Source organism: Labrus bergylta, chromosome 17 (assembly GCF_963930695.1).
Source record: "Labrus bergylta chromosome 17, fLabBer1.1, whole genome shotgun sequence".
Taxonomy (NCBI): Eukaryota; Metazoa; Chordata; class Actinopteri; order Labriformes; family Labridae; genus Labrus; species Labrus bergylta.
This window is the reverse complement of record NC_089211.1, coordinates 18,060,543-18,081,307: the sequence shown is the minus strand read 5'-3', so window position 1 is coordinate 18,081,307 and position 20,765 is coordinate 18,060,543. Positions and strand designations below refer to the sequence as shown.

At 38.8% G+C, this 20,765-nt stretch overlaps 1 protein-coding gene across 6 annotated transcripts; it reads right to left on the bottom strand.

Annotated features, from left to right (window-relative positions):
- Window positions 1–3,575: 3,575 nt before the first annotated feature.
- On the bottom strand, window positions 3,576–20,718 carry st8sia5 (ST8 alpha-N-acetyl-neuraminide alpha-2,8-sialyltransferase 5). Of its 6 annotated transcripts, none has more exons than XM_020653343.3 (9): window positions 19,972–20,718; window positions 14,982–15,089; window positions 14,518–14,613; window positions 11,604–11,696; window positions 9,579–9,737; window positions 7,407–7,551; window positions 7,147–7,259; window positions 5,923–6,015; window positions 3,576–5,808 (listed from the first exon to the last, which is right to left on the bottom strand). In XM_020653343.3, exons 1-9 carry the CDS (start codon window positions 20,115–20,117, stop codon window positions 5,346–5,348), a joined length of 1,416 nt encoding a protein of 471 aa, XP_020508999.1. In that variant the 5' UTR covers window positions 20,118–20,718; the 3' UTR covers window positions 3,576–5,345. The 6 variants fall into 6 exon arrangements, with proteins under 6 accessions (XP_020508999.1, XP_020509000.1, XP_020509001.1 ...); XM_020653344.3 differs by having other exon boundaries at window positions 9,579–9,665; window positions 19,972–20,711; XM_020653345.3 differs by lacking the exon at window positions 14,518–14,613 and having other exon boundaries at window positions 19,972–20,704.
- Window positions 20,719–20,765: the final 47 nt, after the last annotated feature.

Sequence of the window (20,765 nt, the reverse complement as noted above, 5' to 3'; positions counted from 1 at the left end):
GGTGTCAGGATCGCTTTACGTGCCGGGGGCGTCTCGCTTTTACCAGCAGTCACACGCACGCAGACAGGTAGACACACGCCTAAACACATAAATACACACATACACAATCTCACCCTTACATTTCCTCTTTGGTTGTCCTAATATAACTTCAGTGTAGCTTAGCGTGTGAATCACATTTACATGTCCTCAACGAAAGAAACTCATGAATGCCAACTGATTGACTCTAATCATAGATTTACAATGGATGAGTAAATATCAATGATTTATGTCTTTCATGGCAACTTCCTGCCAGCCTCTTGTCGATTGTCCAATGAACTCTTAAGAAGAAGCTTGTCCAGCAGATGGTCAACTTAGCTTAGCATAAAGACAGGAAACTTGTTAGCCTGGTTCTGTCCAATATAGTTATTATATTTAGAACCACAGAAAATCATTTATATGGCTATTCAGAATGAATTGTCATCTACAAATGCAACTAGATTTAATCTCACCTGCACTACAAGTTTAAGTTTCTGTGAGAGATAAAATCTACCCAAATTAAATTTTAACCAGAGCACACTGAGACAAGACTAATCTGTTGATACACAACAGCAATACAAACAATTGATTGCTCACAACAAAATCAGCCATTCAATTAAAACTTCTGTTTCTTGGATATCTAGTTCACAATGTGGTCATCTGCAAGATAACTTAATGGTAAGACTAGACTCTGTGTCTGTATTGCTTTGATAAACGTTTTGAAAAATACAAAGTAAAATCTGAGACCAGATAAGAAATGTTGAATTGTTTACGAAGCATAGTGTTAAATATGAAATTGAATATTTCTAGCTGTGTTTTAACATTAAGAGGTAGCAATAATATCGTTAGACATGCATTATTCCTCTCTGCTAATTGCAGTGTTATCACGCTGGTGAAGATATCTTCACTTGACTATAAGCCAAATCATCCCATTAGCCTTATTGCTGCCACCTGACACCTGATGTTGATATCGAGATGAAGGACAGAGTTTGGTCTTATTGATCTTTCAACGTTAGATTACCCTGCCCTCAGATGAAAGCAGTGAGTCAGACCTCATTTGACCCACTGCAACTAGGAACCAACCCCTAACATGAGAGACTAGATACTACAGTAATAATAATAATAATAATATTAATAATAATAACTTAGATTTATATAGCGCCTTTCATGAAACCCAAGGACGCTTTAAAAAGTACATCATGCTTATCTTTTAAAATACACACATGATAAGAGTTTGAAAGAGGACTTGATGTAACAAATGGACTTCATATTTATCTTTTTTTCAAGATGTTGTGTCTTTATACCCAGCAGATCATAAGATTAGGTCAGCAACATGATTTTTTCAGACTCCTTTTTAAAAGGAATAAATGGTTGCAGAATATATAATGAGACTAAATAGCCAATCTTTCATCTGAGTCACACATAGCTTATTAAGTCTGTACAGCTATAGTCTAGTCACTAAGTAGTGTATTCTTTATTCATGTGTCTAATATTTTATTAAATGTAAAAGCAATCTTTGAAATTCTACTATTTCAAGCATTTATTTATTTTAGCCAATACATCCAATTCTATATAAGCTAACATATTCAAGCTAGCAAAACTGGCCTCCAATCACAGTTAGCTTACTTAGCCATATGTGTCAACAACATCAATAACTTTTAGCTTATTATTGCAAATAATTTTCCATACAAATGTCTCAAATTATATTTATTTAGCCTACTAGTTTCCAACAACTTAGGTATCTATTTTAATGTTTAACACTTATTTTAGGCGTACCTTATCTGTTTTACCCATTTCTCCATTAGGCTACTTAAACAATGTAGGTTACCTCAGCCAGGTATCAACCTCAGCTTTCAGCTTTTTCCCCCGGCTAAAATTTCAATCATTTGATCAATAAGGCCTTTGTATAGCTAATTATTGTTGCTTTTTATTAATGTTGCTTTTAATTTGTTTCGCTACTGTTTCACCTACTTTTAAGTAGTTTATTAAAATGTTTTTTTTTTTTATTTCCACATTTAACATAAACGCAAATGTTAGCCTACTTTTAGGATTGTAACGTTCACCTTCAGCTAATAGTAGCAACAGGTTAATGTTAATTCTCATAAATTATGCCGCGTTCCGTTTACCTCGGAAGTCGGAAGTCGGAACTTGGAACTGGGAATGACGTTACACCCGAGTAAACTGCTTTCCAGTAGCAAGTCGGAAAAGCAACATGGACGCGTCCAGGAATACCTTTGTTTTGTTAGCTAATACCAGACGATAACAACACACTACGTGATAGTTTCTGACCGAAAATAACATGGAAAGATCTCCACAGAGAGAACTTGCACGATACCAATCGGTCTCATTCATTTAATTACCCCACCACCGGATTGTTGATTGCCTCCCCCAACCCCCTTGCTCCCTATCCCTCTACTTCATTGCATCTTATCCCATCTCTCCCCCTATCCTTTTCCAAGCCCGGCGCAGTCTAGGCCTGTGAAGGCTGTTTTGTCATGAGCCGGGATCCGGCCGAAGATTTCTGCCTTTTAATAAGACAGTTTTTTCTTACCACTGTAACTTTTGCTGCTTTGCTAAAGTGCTCATGATGGATAGGTCTGGTCTTTGTAATATAGCAATAAGTAAGGTCTTTTACCTGCTTTTTGTAACATAACAATGAGTAAGGTCTTTTTACCTGCTCTTTTGTAATGTTAAAAGACAAAGAGTAAGGTATTTTACCTGCTTTTTTTAAAGTGTCTCGAGATAACACTTGTTATGAATTGACGCTATACAAATAAAAATTGAATTGATTGATTGATTGATTGATTTAATTACACAAAAAGACGACTAAGCTGCTTATAAACTCAACAGTTGCATCTTAAACATCCCTTTCGATGCACGTAGCAGCCAAATTGGATCTGAACTCGGGCCAGTTGACACTTCCGACTGGGCATTTTCCACTTATGAGATCAACTGGAACGCACCATTTATATTGTTAAGTAAATTGTAAACCTACTCCACAATGCTATAGGCTTTCTCATACTAACATATGTTTTCCAAGGTGTTGGATATGTCTATAATCCAACTAAAACTATATTAAAACTTTAACTAGCCGCAATAATATTATTATAATTGATATAGCCTATTTTATTATTTCTCACTATATATTATATTCACCTTTCTTGTGCTTGTCCACAGGGTAAAATTCATAGACCTCAATAGGTGCTGCGTTACTTGATATAATCAGTCATATTCCCAGCCATCTCCTCTGAGACAGTCAGCGAGAGGACACTGACACCGGCCGCTGCTTAATAATTGAGGTGTTGACAGTAGCTTTGCTTAATGAGCTAATTGCAGGGAACAAACCAGAGGTTAACTGGTCTAAAATAAGGCAGCTGAATTAGTATTGTGTGTCCTCTGTGGCTCTCAACATGTGATGGTCAGCACAAAATCAGTGGCATGCATCTCATTCCTTTTTGTGGGAAATACAGCATTTATATATTTATGAATACATTCAGGCACTGCAGGGTGCTTCTACCGCTTCTCACTGTTATAGACACCAAAAATAATACGACTAAACATTTAAGTGAGAAAATCTTAACAAGTTTATTTACAAAGACAATAAAGAATGATCAAGTCAGTTAAGAAGCATTGTGTTATATTACCTCCATTCAGTCCACAGACTTTTCCCCTTCATAGTCCATTTTAAATTCACTTGTGTCTGTACAACTATTAAGTGGTCAAGCCAAAATATATTTGGTATTTAAAATTGTTGAACTCATATCTTTTGTGCATTAACACACAAAGAGTTTAGGAAAAGAAAGAGGGAACATTTTATGGGCAATGATGTTCTTCAAATACTGAGGGAATAACAAACATGGCAGGGGAGCATGAAGACAAGAATGACAAAAAATAATGGCCTACTTTATAGTCTCTTTTGCAGTGTGCAAGAAAATAAAAACTCACACAGCTTTCCAGTGCATGAATGCAAACTAAAAATTCACAGTTCGAAGATGGAGGTGAAACAATTCAGTATAGCACTAAAGATGTTGTAACAATTCGAAAATAGGGCAGCAACCATTCTTCATTCTTGCATCTTTAATCATGCATCCAATACAAAATGTACCTCAATGCAGTCATCTTTCTGTGAAAAAGTCAGTGTATGCATCTCCATAAGCACTGTGAACTTCCGTGGAGGCTTAAGTGTAAACATATTTCAGTGATCATTGAAGCAGGCACACACAAAGCCAAGTATAGAGTAAAGTCATGCAGAGCATTACATGTTTATGAATGGACTTTACAGTAAGACTTCACTAATCCAGTAGAGTATAGGCTGAGAACCACACATAAATTCCTATTCCTTACAGTCTTAAATGTCCTTTGATTCAAGAGACAAACTAAGATTTAGTTTATAACATAATGTATTGTAGGTTCGCAAAACTTATGGGCGTTTTGCATATCATGTAGAGGGGATTGTTATCTCATAAGGCAGCATGGTTTAAGACATGAATGACAAAGAGAGTCTGGGTCGCTAAACATTGCTGTATGTTGCTGTACAACTTGGGCGGCCTAGAAAGGGAAAGCGTTTGCTGAGATGCCTTAATTGTAAAATGTTTTTTTTTCTGGCCTTTGTCTCGTCTCATCTCTTTTCGCACTCAGTTTTTTCCCTAGAAATATTGGAGGGGCATTTCTTAAAAGGAGCAGGAAGAGGGCCACTAAAAACAGGCCATTTCATGAGTATTTTAAAATATTCACCCAGTGACTCTGGTGAATAAGAAATAGATTACAAAAGTAGACAATTGGATGTTAAATTTTCTTCTTCTTTAGTATTACCTTAATATCAAGGTTTGGTTTTACAGAAACATTAAAAGCTGCCACACCCACAGAGTGTCCAAGATACAGAGAGAAGGGTAATGAGGGAGTCACAAAGTCACCCAGTGCGGCCCATTTCAGAGTAAATATCTGTGCAACGTTGAGTAGAAAACAACACCTCTGTACAGCTGAGCCACTAGAAAACTTCACAGAAACGACGTCACAATGAAGACCACTGTTCACATTAAAAACAAGCATCCTGTGGTAAGAGATTTGGAGATAGTAAAGAAGGATTTGATTGGCAAATTGAAAAAAAAAGAAGTAAAGTTGGCAATAAAAACAGGCAACCTTCAATGTGTCATTAAATTAGTAAGAATAGGAAGTGTACGCTCTGTATGCCAACTCCCTTTTTAAGGACAAAGCAAATAAAAAACTCTCTCATTGGCTGGAAACAGAAAACACAACAGGTATACCAGATTTAAAACGAACAAACTATGATGTATAATGCTGGGTTTTTTTAAAACAGAGGAGTGGGGGGATCATGTGCATTGCCCTGTGTGTACATGGATGATCCCACGAGTATGCATGTGAATAAAGTTAAAAATTTCATGAGGCATCGCGTGGAACCCCGGTCTTGGCTTGACGTTGTCATAGTAATGGTGAGTGATGAAGATGCCAGAGGGGTTCATGGGAAACGCCCAGAAGCCATAGAGGTGGACTTCCTCGCACATCTCCAAGGCGGCGGTCACGAGCATCAGACCGCTGCTGAGACGTTTGGCCCGGACGCCCTGCACTGCCCAGAAACGCTGCACGTTGAGCAGGTACTGCGGGTGGAAGAAGAACACCCCTCTCTGCGAGTCGAAATCGTCCAGCATGTACTTGACTCTGAAAGATACATCTGTGTTGCGGGTGTTGTAGAAGGCAGGAAGCACCACTGAAGAGTTCTCGTAGTTCTGAAGAACTTCATAAAACGGTCGCCGCCATTTCTCCAGCTTCTGAAATCTGCAAAGGAAAACAAAACATGAGATTACGACCGCCACGAGAAAAGAAGACAAAGACAGATTGAGTACAAGAGTGTCAGGTATGATTTCACACTCGGACACGTGTTTAAAGTACCTCTCAGTGATAATGCTCGGATTTATCGTCACCAGATCTGTTTTAGTACCAACATCAGCTGTGTACTTCTCATTAATGGGTGGGATGTTGCACCTGCAAAAAAGTAATGCACGAATAAAGTTCTGTTTAAACGTAGCTAGAGAGATTGTTTAGGGCTGCACATTTGATCAAGGAGTTGGGTATCAGAGAAAATGATACAGTTCTGTACTGTTTCTTAAAGGATTCAGGGACATTTACATTCCTAGAAACCCTCCCAAAAGCATCATCTAAGTCGGTTTTCTCACGTCCCAGACTTGTGAAGTTATGTTAGCTTTGTTAGCTATAGCTACAGCTCAGGAAATCTGAAAATCCAACATTTTTTGTCACTATCAGCTGGCTGAAAATAAGAATGCTTTTATCCACATATTAATCTGCAATCCAGGAAAAATAAAGTCAAAGAATTTTCTGGCGGTCAAATGTGTTGTGTAAAAAACAGAAAGCTTGATGGATGTGGCAACAGTCAATAAAGGAGCGAGTCATAGTGTATACCAATTCAGTGCAGTACCATGTAATACTATGGGTGGGAACTATATGTAGCGATTTATATTTATATGGTTGTTCAATAATCTTTTGGTTATGTTACTTTCATTCAAAGATTTTTAATAAAATGTCAGGATTTGTTTTAGTTTTGTATTTTTTTATTTCAGTGTGTAGATTTTCCTGGTTTTGATTGTTTCAGAATCAAAAATACTTTTTCCTTGTGTATTTTTATTGTAGTATTTCCAAGTTTAATCTTTGGTGTTTCCTGTTTTATTTTGTAGTTTTTGCCCCTGAGTTTCATGTTTAGCGTGACTTCCTCTGTATGTCTGCGTTCCCTCCACTATAGTCGTTGTGTTTCCTCCCTTCTGTGTCAGCTCAGTGTCAGACTTTCCCTTTGGGCCTGTTTTGATTTTCCTTGTCTCTGTTTTTTTTTTATTCGGTTCGATTTTTTCTTATACTTTTGATGGATTTTGTTTTTGAACTGGAAAAAGTAAGCTTTTGTGTTTTTGGTGTTTTTGTGAAACAAAGGTTGTTTTTTGTGTAGATATGCAACTGGGTCAACATCCATGTTTTTTTACACATTGTGACATAATAATTCTAAACCTCTCTTCATTAGAAGATGGATAATTGAACAAACCCAAATTAATTACAGCATTATTGTGCAGCCCTGAAACAACAAACACTGAAGGATTATACCCTGTGTACCTAAACACAAAATCAGCTGAGTCAATTTCCTTTCCGCATTTGCTGTTCTTGATGATGCCGCCATTTCCAATTACAGCACATTTCTTGTACTGTGATTTGGAATATGGCATGTCCTGAATAAAAAAAAGAACAAAAACATTTTAATGTCAGACTGACTGCATCAAAGGCTACTAAATCAAATAGATCTTACCTCTTCGTTTAGAAGAATGGCCAGTATTGAATAACAAGCAAAAATAATTATATTCAGGCGCTAAACTCACATCTGGGAACATCTTGAAGACCTCTGTAGTGATGGGAAGGATACCACTGGTGTCAACCTCGTACCTCAGCTTGGTCCCTGCAGGAGTGTTCCTCTTAGTGGTGAACAGAAAGGAGGGAGCATTACAGCAGCGAGACAGGGACATCCTTCAGGAGGACATTAAGAAAAGAACAGGGTTAGTTCATTTGTAAAATACTTCACATAACAAGGCAGAAACTAAACTCCTGTGTTGTGTGTTCATATCAGCCATTCCTCCTCATTAGGTGTCGTCATATAGTCCAAACTTCTGTATGATTTGATGTCAATTTCAGAATTCTTCTGATCTCAATAAAACCAACAGAAAAGTAATGGAACAGCAAATGAGTTTTCCAAAAATGTGGTGTTCATATTTAGATTAAGGTCACAAAATAAATGGAATTGACCTCAAAGACAACATTTTTATTCAACATTTTTATTTATTGTTTGCGAAAATGTTCTTCAAGTAAAAGTAAATGTAGAATTGGGAATCTTACATAGTGATTTTACGTTTGTGGTATATAAGACTCAATGCCTCATCTCCTAATAAACAAACAGTCATCACCTGTCAGGCATGAGGAAAATACAAAAATCCCTCATATTTAATCATATTTATGGCTGAGTTTCAAGGGAAAAGTGATACAAAAATGTTAAAACTCCTGTGAGGAATGTTTGGTTTGTATCCATGTTAGCATCCCCTGTGGACAAAGCAGTACCTCGTATCTCTTGACTGATTTGTGCCATATATATGGAAGAAGTGCATTTGCACACAAAATCCTAATCCTAATCCTAATCCTGCTTTCTTTTAACAGCCAAATGGATATCTTATTGAGAACCCTGGCTGTTGAAAATCGGAGGGAAAGGCTGTTTATGCAACATGCTGTTAATCACTTCATCTGACATGAAGGTCTTGTTGGCTTTTTATAGGTCATAAAGAGGCATCACTATTAATATCAGGTTGTTTCATAACCAGATAAAATGTCCTCACATAGGCTTAAAAAGCCCATATTATGCCCTTTTTGGGGTTCGTATATATAATCTATGTACCTACTTTTGTACGTTCACAATAGCTAAAGTTCTAAAAAAGTGTCTGTTTTCATGTACTGCTCCTCCTTGCTCCCTCTACGCTCTGAGTCCGTTAGCTACGCTCTGTTGAGCCCACACTGTTAGACCCCACGTGGGCCAAGTCTGCTCTGATTGGTCTGCCAATCCGCTCTGGCATTATTGGTCAGTTGCTCAGCACGAGTCTCGGAGATTTCAACATGAGCTGCAGGGCTTGCCACAACGAGCCAATGGGCTTAGATCAGTGATCTCACACTGACAATGACGTCGGACTGACATTTTTTTTTCGAGGGGGGCTAGAACCGAGCGTTACACGCAGCTAATGCTACAGCTAACAGGAGGACGTAGGAGAAGCCGCGTTTCCGCGGACTTTTAATTTTTGCACACAGATGTGCCTAAACATGCACAGGACACTTGGAAATCACAGGGCATATAAAACCAGAAAAAGCATAATATGGGACCTTTAAAGGTATAATATGCAACATATTAAATATTAATACAGCAGATATATATCTGTGAGAAATGCCTTTCTAAAAAAGAGCGAAGTCAAACTCCCTTTTGGCTTGCTGTTTTCGGCTCTGTGTTCACACAGGAAGGGACGGCCCTTCCTTCAGCTTTCTTATGTTTCATTCACTTGGACTCTTACCTTTCTAACAATTAGACCTGCTACCACATGGGGAAAGAGAGATAGCTCCACCCTCTCATAGACGCTGTTGATAGAGGCATATTTGCGGAGTTTCGTTGCAAGAGAATCTACAGACTTTCCAAACCGAAGATACAACTTTTTGGGGATAAAATACTTCATAGAAATAAGAACCAAATCAACCTTGAGCTGCATATCTGAGTGGATATCAGTCATAGAAACATCTCACTTGGTCGTAACACAGTGGGGTTGAAGAGGGGAAGCGGTGGGTTAACAGGACAGCTGTAGTTTGGTTTGAGAGACTGCAGTGCTAAAGTGTGACATCTACTGGACATCTTATCTGAAAGTTGCATATAATTGTGTATGGACAAAAGTAATACACATGTCTTTGTCATGAGATTTAAAAGGTATTTAGATTGACATTGTTCTCTGATGAGACAGAGTAATACTTACTTAAAGTTACTGGCCTCCTCCTTGTTCTGCTCCCACCTACACACCTGCAGGTTTCGCCATCTCTCAAACAGCTCTGATGTTTTCACCCTGGCAGACAGGCAGAGAGACTTGTGGAATAAGGGAGGATACCCATGGCCATGTATTTTCCGATTAAAGTTTCTACAAGGGTAGTAAATTGAAGAAACATTGTAAAGGCGACTCAAAAGGACAAGCAAGGGGTCAGAAAATTGCAGTGATTATGACTCTCTTTTGGACTCACTGATGCCACTGGATGTGCACTCTGCAATACAAAGACACAGGCTTCATTGAGCAAGTCTGTAAATAGCTGTCCTTGAACTGACATCTCCTTTGAGATGATTGGAAGATGTGATTTGCTCTGGGAGGCAGGGTGGCACCATTACATTGACTGTCAGGCAGAGTGACATGGGCCGCTCTCTGCCTCAGACTAAGAGGCTCTTGGCTCTCCATTTAGCGAACAAAATCAGTCGACATTAAAGTGTGTGCAGCCTGAGGGACACGCATCAAAAGGTCAGTGGGCAATGTTCACATTCATATACAGTAAATGTGCCTCTAAAACTGCCAATAGCACAAATGGCTCATTGAGGAGTACTGATGTACAGCATGATGTAAAAAAAAAATTTTATGGTGCAGCAGCTAATGTGCCAATAAAATAGGAGAGTACAATTCTGTTGTTAAAGAGAATGTCATTTTTGGCAAGTTTAAAGCTGTGTTAAGCTTTACTTCAGCTTTTGCAGACTTGAAGTTTAGATCTCACTTATTACATTTGTCTCTGCCACTTGATCACCTCATGATTTTAGACAAATAAAAGGAAATAACTTGTGCATTTGCTAAAAGCCATCAAATCCAGTCAAATTCACTACATCAATTCAAGTCAGTCTCTGGCTGTTTTAGCACAAAGGCTTTTCATCTTTTTTAGCTGGCCGGTCTTTAGTAATAACATCCTACTATCTTGATAGAAAATGTGTTTATTAAGGTGAAAAACCTTGTTAACAGTAAAGAACGGTTAATGTTTTGTTCAACTCAGAACTGAGATTCTCAAACTGAAATTCTAAACTCAACATAGGGGGGTATAATATTGCTGATAAAAAAGGATGTCATTTATTTTTTGTAACATTTTGTCATACGTGTGCAGCATTGGAGTCCAAGACAAAGTTCCCAAGAGGACTATTAAAGTGCACTGTATCGCCTGTCTCGTGTCGTCGCTTGTGACACAGAGTCATTTCCTGCCAATTTCACTCTATAATTGTTTGGTCTCTTGTTATGTGTAATTCATTCTTTAAATTGAGCCAGCAGCAAGGCTCATGCTCATGGCATTGGTTGGTCAGTTTGTCCTTGACAGCCTGAAACTACTTTCCCCTTGCTGAATCAATTTCCATAAAATCTTTCACATTAATGGTGCAAAGAGGAAGAATCGGTCTCATTTTTGTGTTCAGCTGTCTTTTCCTCTGGCGCTAATACAAGGTCGAAATTTGTAGTTTCAAGTGAAATGTCTCAAAAACCTTGAAGATGGATTGCTGTGAAATGTGGAACGCGCATTCATGGACCAATAAAGAAGAATTATAATAACATTGGTGACCTTTCATCAGGTCAATATTTTGAATTTTTCTTTGCTTCTTGACCAAATCCAAATTATTAATATTAAGGATCAGTAATCAGTCATCAGTAATTTAGCATTCTTACTTGCTAAACTTAAACGGTGATCAAGTTGATCAAATCCCAGAGATGTTTCTTTAAATCAAGTTTGAATCTGTCATTGAGTAAGCATGCATTTAGCTTAAAGCTTGGCGCTGGGCCTAAGTAAAGATTTTCAGAGATGTTAGTCGACTCTAAGCTAACATGTAATGAAGTAATAGACTATTCTGTCTGATCCTAAAACAGAAATCAGGGGATGAATTGTCTCTCTTCTTACCTGATAAGTGCTTGAGGTTTACCTTCGGGGGAAAATGCGTTATTCCACACAGGGTATCGACAACAAGGGTTAGCTTCATCGTTATGAAAACTCACATTGTCAGGACTTTGACGTCCATGATCTCCTGTCTGAGCTCCCTACATGTTGTTGAGTTGTATCCAAAGGAGCCATCATAGTTTTCCAGATACCTGGAGAGACAGACACAGTCATCCTCTGCCTAAACCTCTACACACAGAAGACAATTAACAACATTCACAAGACACAATAAAGTTTAAAAAAAAAAAAAAAACACTATTCTAAAGAGTGTGTAAAGGAAAAAAATCTTAGATTTACTCTTAAATGTCTACAGTGGGACTTTATGAAATACTATAGTATCAGTAAAGCATTGTGTGATGACAGATGACAGAAGTGATGGACTGATTCAAGGCGTCACAAACAGGTTAGTAACAAACTGTTTACTGGACACTTGCACCAGATTCTGTTGCATCTTAGTCTAAACCAATCTCATACTCTAACTGAAAACAGAATACCTCTCATATTTTTACTTATGTAACTTAAATTGATGAAAATGTATGTATATGTCTATATGCTAGTATTCTGTTGTTGACGTGGGTATATGTGTGCTGTGTCTTTAAGGTGTATAGCTTGTTTTATTATACGATAAGCTGGCTAAAGAAGAGTAACACCTGGTGTATATACCAGCATGAGTGTTTGTGCTTTTGTGTGAGCAGTACTATATTTATCTTTATACAACTTACTTCATACAAATTATACTGGATGTCAGTTGAACTCTCTGCAATAACATGCACTTTAAATAATTACCTCAATATCCAATGTTTTATACATTGTGCACATAAACACATATACAGATGTTCATGCAAACAGGTAACCACAATATGGAGACAATAACCAATAAGACTCTGAACTTGAGTATTTCAAATTTGAGTTCATTTACTTTTATTTAAAACGCTTCTTCTTTTTTTTTAAATGGCAACATTAACCAAATGCACACATAAAGAATGTCGGACTGAATTTTGGCGGATTGGACGAAATGCTTCTGTAAGAAAGAGTTGGAAAGATTCATGCTTTTTAGAAATGTATATCAAGGTGTGGATAAGTTGCCATTTATTCATGGGATTTTACTCATCAAGATGCCTTATTTCTTGCAGAAAAACATTGTATTTGCATGCAATCAGCTGGCATTCTGGATACATGTGTGTAAGGGTTTATGTTTGGGAATGCTCTGTGGGTGGTTAAGAATGGAATTTTCTTGTACACAGTGCTGAAATCATGTATAGGGCATGGATACTTTCTGCATGTTTATTTTAGGACATTCATAGAAACTATATGTAACCTTATTTCTAATTGAGTGTTACACTTTAATCAGATGTTTGCAAAATTAAAACAGTATTCTGGATTGGATTTCTGATTTACAGAGGATTAGAGCAAAGATTATAAAATAAATATCTGATTAAAATGTTTCATTAAAAAAGATCTTACGCCTAAAATTCTAAATGCATATAGTGGAAGAATCCTCTTGTGTAATTCAATATAATGACTAAACTAAAAGCTTCAATGTGTAACTTGTAACGGCCTTTGGATTGATTTTTCATCTTGCATGCAAATACAACATTGTTTCAATATGCTGTTTATCTTTTGGCATGAGGCAATAACCAGGCTGTGCAAAGTTTTCAGCCAAATGATTTTGTCTAATTGTCAATAGTCTCACACCCAAGGGGCTTCTCTCTTTTAGCCCAGATCTATAACTTTCCTTTTAGGTTTGGGCACAGGGCCTAGAACTGTCAGCCCCTCTCCTGGGCAAGTTAATACTTATATGAATACTTGTATGAATACTACAATATCTACAGTAGCCATTGCATAAAAAATACCCCTTATTAATTGCATCTAAGTCTTGGAAAGCACTTAATGTCACTATTAACGTATTTTTAAATGTACATGAATCATGATAAAGGGAATGTGATATGATTAAATGTAGTTATAGCAATGTGTTTTACAGAGAGTGTGTTTTTTTTGTCACATCAGATATCAAATAGACATCAGATAATGTGGCGCCGTGAATGATGGATAAGATTTCAACACATTACCTGTGGCTGAGGAGGTAAATGGAGCGAGTTCAAAATAAGGAATCATGGTAATAAAAGAACACAACGAGCAATACGATGGAGGGATGCTTCAAAGGAACAAGATGCTGGGATGAAACTGTACAAATAAGGAACAATGATACTGGTTGTCTACATCCACCTGATGATGCAGTGTATTTCTGAGAATTTGTATAATGTGTCTGACACTTCAAACGAGGCTTTTCATGCTTGTTTTAGCTAAGATGATGAAACCTTTGCAAGTGTTCTCTGTTCAGTTTCAAAAGCAAGACATTAAATCACTCAACAAGATGAATTTCATCTCGTAGGGCAGGTTAGGTTAACGGTACACTGCTGGTTCAAAACCAATCCAGGAGAAGAGGGGCTAATGAGAATTTGTAAGGGGGAATTTTCTGGCACGTTCCTGTCTTGTTGTAGAAAGGTACAATTAAGAAGAAAAGGGGGGGTATATCCAGGTCGCAGAGAGAGACAATGCAGATGTGAGAAGGGGAGATAGGGGGGAGCAGAGAGAAGTGTCCACACTATGTACATGGCATACACACAGAGCTGTGCAGAACACATGAGACACAGATTGAGGAGGACAAGGCGTTTGGAGATGGGGTGCTGGATGGGACACAGAAGTACAAGGGGAAGCCAGTACATCAGCAGGAGACCGTGGTGTCTATACCAGCTTCTGGAGGGCGGGGGGGGGGGGGGGGGAATGTAGGGTGTCAGGGGTCTGGGGTCAAGGTGAACGGGATCAGACAACATGCAAGAGCAAATCTGAAAGTGCAACCACCACTGAAAAAATATGAGAGTTTATACCTTTCAAAACTAATGAAAAAACAAAGAGGCATTCCTGGGTTTCTGTGAGAAATACTTTTAAAAAAGTGCCTTCAAACTGGCCTACCTTTGAGAGCGTGTTTTTTTCTTCTTAATATCGGCTAGGCAGGGTGTGACTATTATGGAGATCTGTGAATCTGGCTGAAAATTCTGACGGAAACATCTGTCAACATGCAGACAGGTTAAGTTAGATTTTTAAAATGTGAGAGGCAGTCAGTCCTGTGACATTACCAACCCCTGCGCTAACTTTACTTTTCAAAAGAATCTGCATATTTCAAAGTGAGTAAAGTAAAAACGTGTTGCAGCATGTTTCCCTGAGGTATCAGGTGGGTAAATCAGCGGCCCAGTCCACACATGCAGGACTGGGTCGTCACTATAATGGATTTTAAACTTATTTTGTCTTTCATTCTACTATATCACTTTCTCTCGCTCTCTCTCTCTCTCTCTCTCTCTCTCTCTCGCTCTCTCTCTCTCTCTCTCTCTCGCTTTCTCACACTCTCTTTTGTCAGAGGTGTTATGCAGCAAAAGTACCTTTTCCTTCCATTTCTGGCAGGCTTCACAGCTCCATCATCCGAGAAATTAACGGGACCGGTCCAATTTCCTGTCTCGTCCCCTTTGAGTCGGCTAAACTGTTGCGCACTAGTAAGAAAATGAGTCAGTTTATTTGGGATTTATTGTCCTTGTTGTGCAATATATCAGACACACATAAAACCACACTCACAAAAGCCTAACTTTCACATCCACACATTTTAAGTTGGACCCCCTTTGTAGCTAAGAAAAAACAACAGTCACCAAACACGGTAAGAATGACTTTCCTGCTGATGAGATCATGGTTTGAATGGTTCATTTGTGCTCTTTTTGGCCTGATGCCACACTCCAGAGCATAATTCAGACATTCACACTGTAATATTGGCCTGTAGGAATGTTAGACTGGATAGTTCAATATATTAAAGTCTCAGTGATTTAAGGGTGGAACAGACATTGCCAGTGTTGCTGTGAATGTCAAACTACTTCAAGAGAAGAGCTGCAAATGAAATTGCCAAGATCGTGTATCCCGTTAATGTAACTCTGAAAGGGGATTTTACACATTATATTAAGTTTACTGGTCGAGTTTAGTGCTACTTTTCTGTAGAGCTTTGACAATTAACAGAAAATAATCCCTGTGATGTCACTATATTGGTTATACTGACTTTGACTAATAACTTGTAACAGAAACTTGTCTGTGTCTTATGAAAGATTGTCATTGATGTGTTTTTTTTTTTCCAAGTCGGAGAATTCATAAGTCTTAGCTTCAAATTTTCCTGTGCATTTCCAAGAGGAAGCATTTAGGTGCAAGTGGTTCATCACTCTCGCGACATCTTGGTAGATGTAATGCATCCTAAAAATAACTAATTTTAGAGCAAAGAGGCACCTTTTTATAGAAATATAGAAATCTGTAAATTCACTGCTTAGGACAAGGGAAAATGTACTATTAACTCCTCAAACATATATGTCAAATTGTGAAGAAGCATTTTTTTATACTGGATTCCACTTTTTGTCAACAAATTCCATGAAAATGTCTAACTTTGCCTCCTCATACTTTTACCAGCCTGCCTTTGGCCCAAGTCCAATGGTACTCATGTATTCCATAAATCGAAACAGTTGAACTGTAAAGATTACTCGAAAAAAAGGGGTAATTTGTATATTTGTAGGGACTATTTTGCACCGGAGATTTTATGCAATGGTTTGTATCTACAGCCCCAGGACTGTTGTGATGGAAGCCATAAGCTATATCAAGGTTTGGATTCACCTGGAATCAGTTAATTGTTGGTTTAGTGTCTCTTAATGATGTTTCTGGTCAATAACAAATATTTGTGATATAACTTAACTCATCTTTTAAATCAGAAGATTTAACTTTCTGTCAATGGACATTTTGGATTTCATACATCCAAATACCAAAGGTTGTACAACTCCTCTTTGACTGATTATTATGCAAGTATCCCTGGGTGACTCATTTCACTGAGTGCTCTGTGGGTGCTGAGCTAAATTCAGCAGCTAAACTCAAAGAGCCTCTCTGGGTGCATTATGTGCTGGAGCATTCATCATCGGGGGACTCGTGTGTCAATACTGATCTGCAGGCACATTTGGCTTCTCTGAGTGCTACTTCAACATCTCAGCAACACTCTGCAAGTGGCTGCTGAACAGAACAACCTCTAAAATGAGAGATGTAAAAGAGGACAGCTGCTACTTTTCACAGAGAAGCTCCTCAAACCAGCATAATTTAGTCCGTTTTAATCATGACTGAAACAATAGGCCCACTAAAGTTTGACTTCCATTAAAACAATGTGGGTTGACCAATATCCCATAGAATTTTAACAACAACTATATTTCCCCAAGCTGTAGCAAGCAATCAAACTCTAATCAATCCCGTGCGACTACTTCTGACTCCAGAGCCTTCAATCCAAGGAGCCCATTTATCTCCATAAACTCAATAGAGAGCGTAATTCAGACAGTAATCTAAGCATTAGTTCAGACACACAGCAGCCACAAAGTTTCTCTCTAGCTCTAATGTGCTCTGATTCTGCCCTTGAGCATTGTTAATGGGACTTGGAAGCAGGAAGGACTACGAGACTTTTTGATTATTGAAGTTTGGTTTTTACTGGGGGTGGGGCGCGTTGACGCGGATGTACATTTAAATGTCCAGGGATATTTTGTGTAACCAAAAAACAATAGCTGGTACTTTAACAATGGTAGGTACTTTAATTCCCTGACATTTACAAAAAACATTTTATCTCTTCTTGATCTTGATTCTTGATTCCTTTCTGTAGAGACGTTTAACAGGAAATAACTCATGTACGTACAGTAGTCTAAGCTCTTAGACTTATACATTGTTAACAAGATGTGCTGTGTGCAATAATAATAACCTTTATATACCCAAATATCTCAGCCAGGTACAAAAACACCAAAAGCAGAGTCAGGGTTGGACCCAAATGCATAATGCATCAAAAAGATGCACATCTGGTATTAGTTATTTGATTGTCATAGTTATTGGATCGCTGATGGATAGATTGGAGTATTCCCAGTAAACCCAGTTCTGATAACATTATAGTCATTAATGTTATTCATCAAGAAAAACTCCCGAGCATTTCTGGGGAAGCTCATCAAAACTTTGAAATAATTTGGCTATTCTTGATTTTATACAACTGTAAATTGATTCATCCTGTTATAACCAAGTTTCCTGTTTTTAACCAATTTACATGTATTGATGTCTTACACTTTATTGCTTTAAATTTAGCATTTTCATGTATTTTTTTTAGCCTTGCAGAACTTTATCCTTTGTATTAAATATGTGCGCTTGTTTTCCATTTGTTCCTCACACTTTGCATCATAGGCTGGGTTTGTATGAAAGGTGATATAATAATACATTTGAGCTGAGTTGAATTCCTCTTTGCTTTTGGACTGTTTGTCAGGACAAACTAGCGATTCAAAGCTGACATCAGAGATAATGCTCATTTGCAGCCAAATGCAAAGTTGCAAGACTTCTCATTTTTGCATGGTTATTAGCCAACCCACTCCCGCTTGGGGCCTTTGATGCTACTCTTTCCAGCCAAGAATATTTATAGGCATCGCTCTCATCAAGTCAAATAGAGTTGAAAGTTAATACGTCTTCCTTCAGAAGTGTGTCACTAATTCAAAAAGCTTTCCTGCCGTTTCATATACTCCAACATCTTATGCAATTTCACCCTAATGTGAGTTAAAACAGTCTGGGAAGTGATTTTTGTGACATTGAAATGTGTCGCCACAGAAACTCAGTGGCCAGATTTGCCAAGTACAACAAAGTACAACACGGTAGATTTGACTTTATGTCCGCCCTTGTACATTTGGAGGAGAGCTCACTTTTTCTCTAGGGTTAACATAAACACAAAGCAAGCTGGTGTAAGATGGATAAAACATTTATACTGCTTCTTCCTACGCTTTCTAAGCACCTAAATGCGTCCTCTGCTGCCGTTCCAGCCAAGACACCCGAGGTGTTTTTCAGAGAGACAGAAGTGCATGAAAAACACTCTGCCAGCATGTTCTCAGGCTTGGATTTAGTGTTGGAAAGCTGCTGGGTGTGGTCGAACCCATTTGGACAACGGCTCCTGCTTGTTTTTGCTGGGGAGACATCATCATAAGATGACGTCATCGCTCTCCTTCTGCCACACACACACACACACACACACACACACACAAACACAAACACAGTCATTTATCAGTCTCACTCTCCTATCTCTCTCTCTCTTTCTCCCCCACTTGCACTGAGGTGTGTGTGCAGACAGACTGTAGCAAAATGGCCACCGCTGAGCCCACTGATTTCTGTTTCTGCAGCTTGGTCCCCCCTCACTCTCTCCTAAACTGAGAGCAAAATGAGGGCACAGGCAAGAGATAGGTGTGTGTCTGTGAGTGTGCCGGTGTTTGAATTCATGCATCTCTGCCGCAGAGGTCAGGATGCCATGAATCCACATTGAGTTTTTTAATCAGATCAGCCCAGCAGGGTATCAGAGGGAGGGGTTAGCTGTGGGCAGATTGCAGCACATGTATGTTTGCTCTGAGGTAAGCATATATGTGCTACGTGTAAAATATCTGGAGGTGGGGGGTCAAGTTTTCAGATTGTTCCTTTTTTTTTTTTGGAAGGATTTGTGAGATTCTTTCAACCACCTAAAGATCAAACACTCCAGCTTCTCAGCATCTGCTCGTCTCACACTGAAATTGGTCTCAGATTGTTTCTTGAAAGGGGATCGGCGATTTAGATAAAAGGGTCTTTGAGGGGGTTAAGATGAGAGCAAAAAGAAGATTTTTAAGACTTCCATATGAGGGAGATAAATCTTGTTGCAGGGTATTATAAAACATGGCTCTGCAGAGGCTGGGTGCACAGAGTGCAGCCTGCTGATATGATTTATTTAACAGGGACCAGTAAGAAATACACATCATCTGTAGCGTGTTTCTCTCTGTAACCACCACCATCATCATCAGCTCTGCCAGCGTTCAGCTGCATTCTGCTAATCTGATGCCTCTGTAAGATGTAGGCTACGACCAGTCAAGAAGGCTGAAAATTAAAGAAAAAAAAAAAGAAAGATCTCTGGGAAAAGAAAGGGAAAAAAACATTACCATACACAGCTGGATCACTGTGTATGGTATGCATGTGATGCTGCATATTCTAAGAAAATATCAACAAAAATAAATCCAATGGAAACTGTTTCTATGCCACTGGGAAAAAAGATGGATGGTTAATTGCTTTTGTTCTTTCCCAGCCATTAAAGCTGGTTTCCCCCACCCCATGCATCCCGAACATATAGGCTACTGTAGTTAAACCCGACTATTGATCAGTGTATCACTCAGAATCTATTTCTACACATTCAGCCTTTATTTGGGTGCAAAAAGCCTCATACAAATGACTATGAAACATGCTTTTTTTTTTATCCTTACAATGAGTAAAAATCTGTCACAAGGCCTGATTGCCATTTGTCAATTAGGACCCAACAGAGAAAAAAACAACGCTTACCTCTTAATGTAGTTTTTCCCATAGAGTATCTGCTGCAATAGAGTGACAAGTCCAAATGCGCAAATAAATATAAAACAAAGAGATCTGTTGCCGAGTATGTCTTTACCCGACGATGGGTCGGCGTATCCCATTTTTCTTCGCAGCATCCAGGGCTGATGGTGACACCCGGTTAGGTGTCTCTCTCCGCTGCATTCAGGACCAGGAGCGCCGCTGGCTTATTGTACCCGCTGGACAGCACATTGTCCATCACCTTCTCTAGGCTAGTTTACTGCTCTCGTACCGCAGCATCGAGATGTCGGGTGATACAAATCGCATACTCTGACCTTAATTGCAAACCATTAGTGTCCAGGTCCTTCTTTCACAATGCCTTCGCCGTTATTTAGAAAGCGGACGGGGAGTCTTGCTTCAGGTTCTATATCTCTATGAAAATATCGTGCGCTCTATATCGGTTAGGAGCAGCCGCTCGATTGTAGCTGTGCAAGCAATGCAGTTTATCCCAAATTACGCGCCCAGATGGGTATTTGTCTGGAAATAATCCCGAAGTGTTCCTCGAATCAGATTGAACAAAGGCTGAGCGATGTCAAACGCAATTTCATTTCTTTTTTCCGGATAAGACTACAAGGCTGCGACAAATGAAAAAAAAAAACACACACATCCACCATGCTTCATCACAAATCTGAGCAAAGCTGCGTGACTGAAATGCGGGAGGAGGAGGAGGAGGAGGAGGAGGAGGGTGCGCCTTTTCTCAGCCGGGCAGTCGGGCGCGCGCCTCGTTTCATTCAGATAGATGCTCC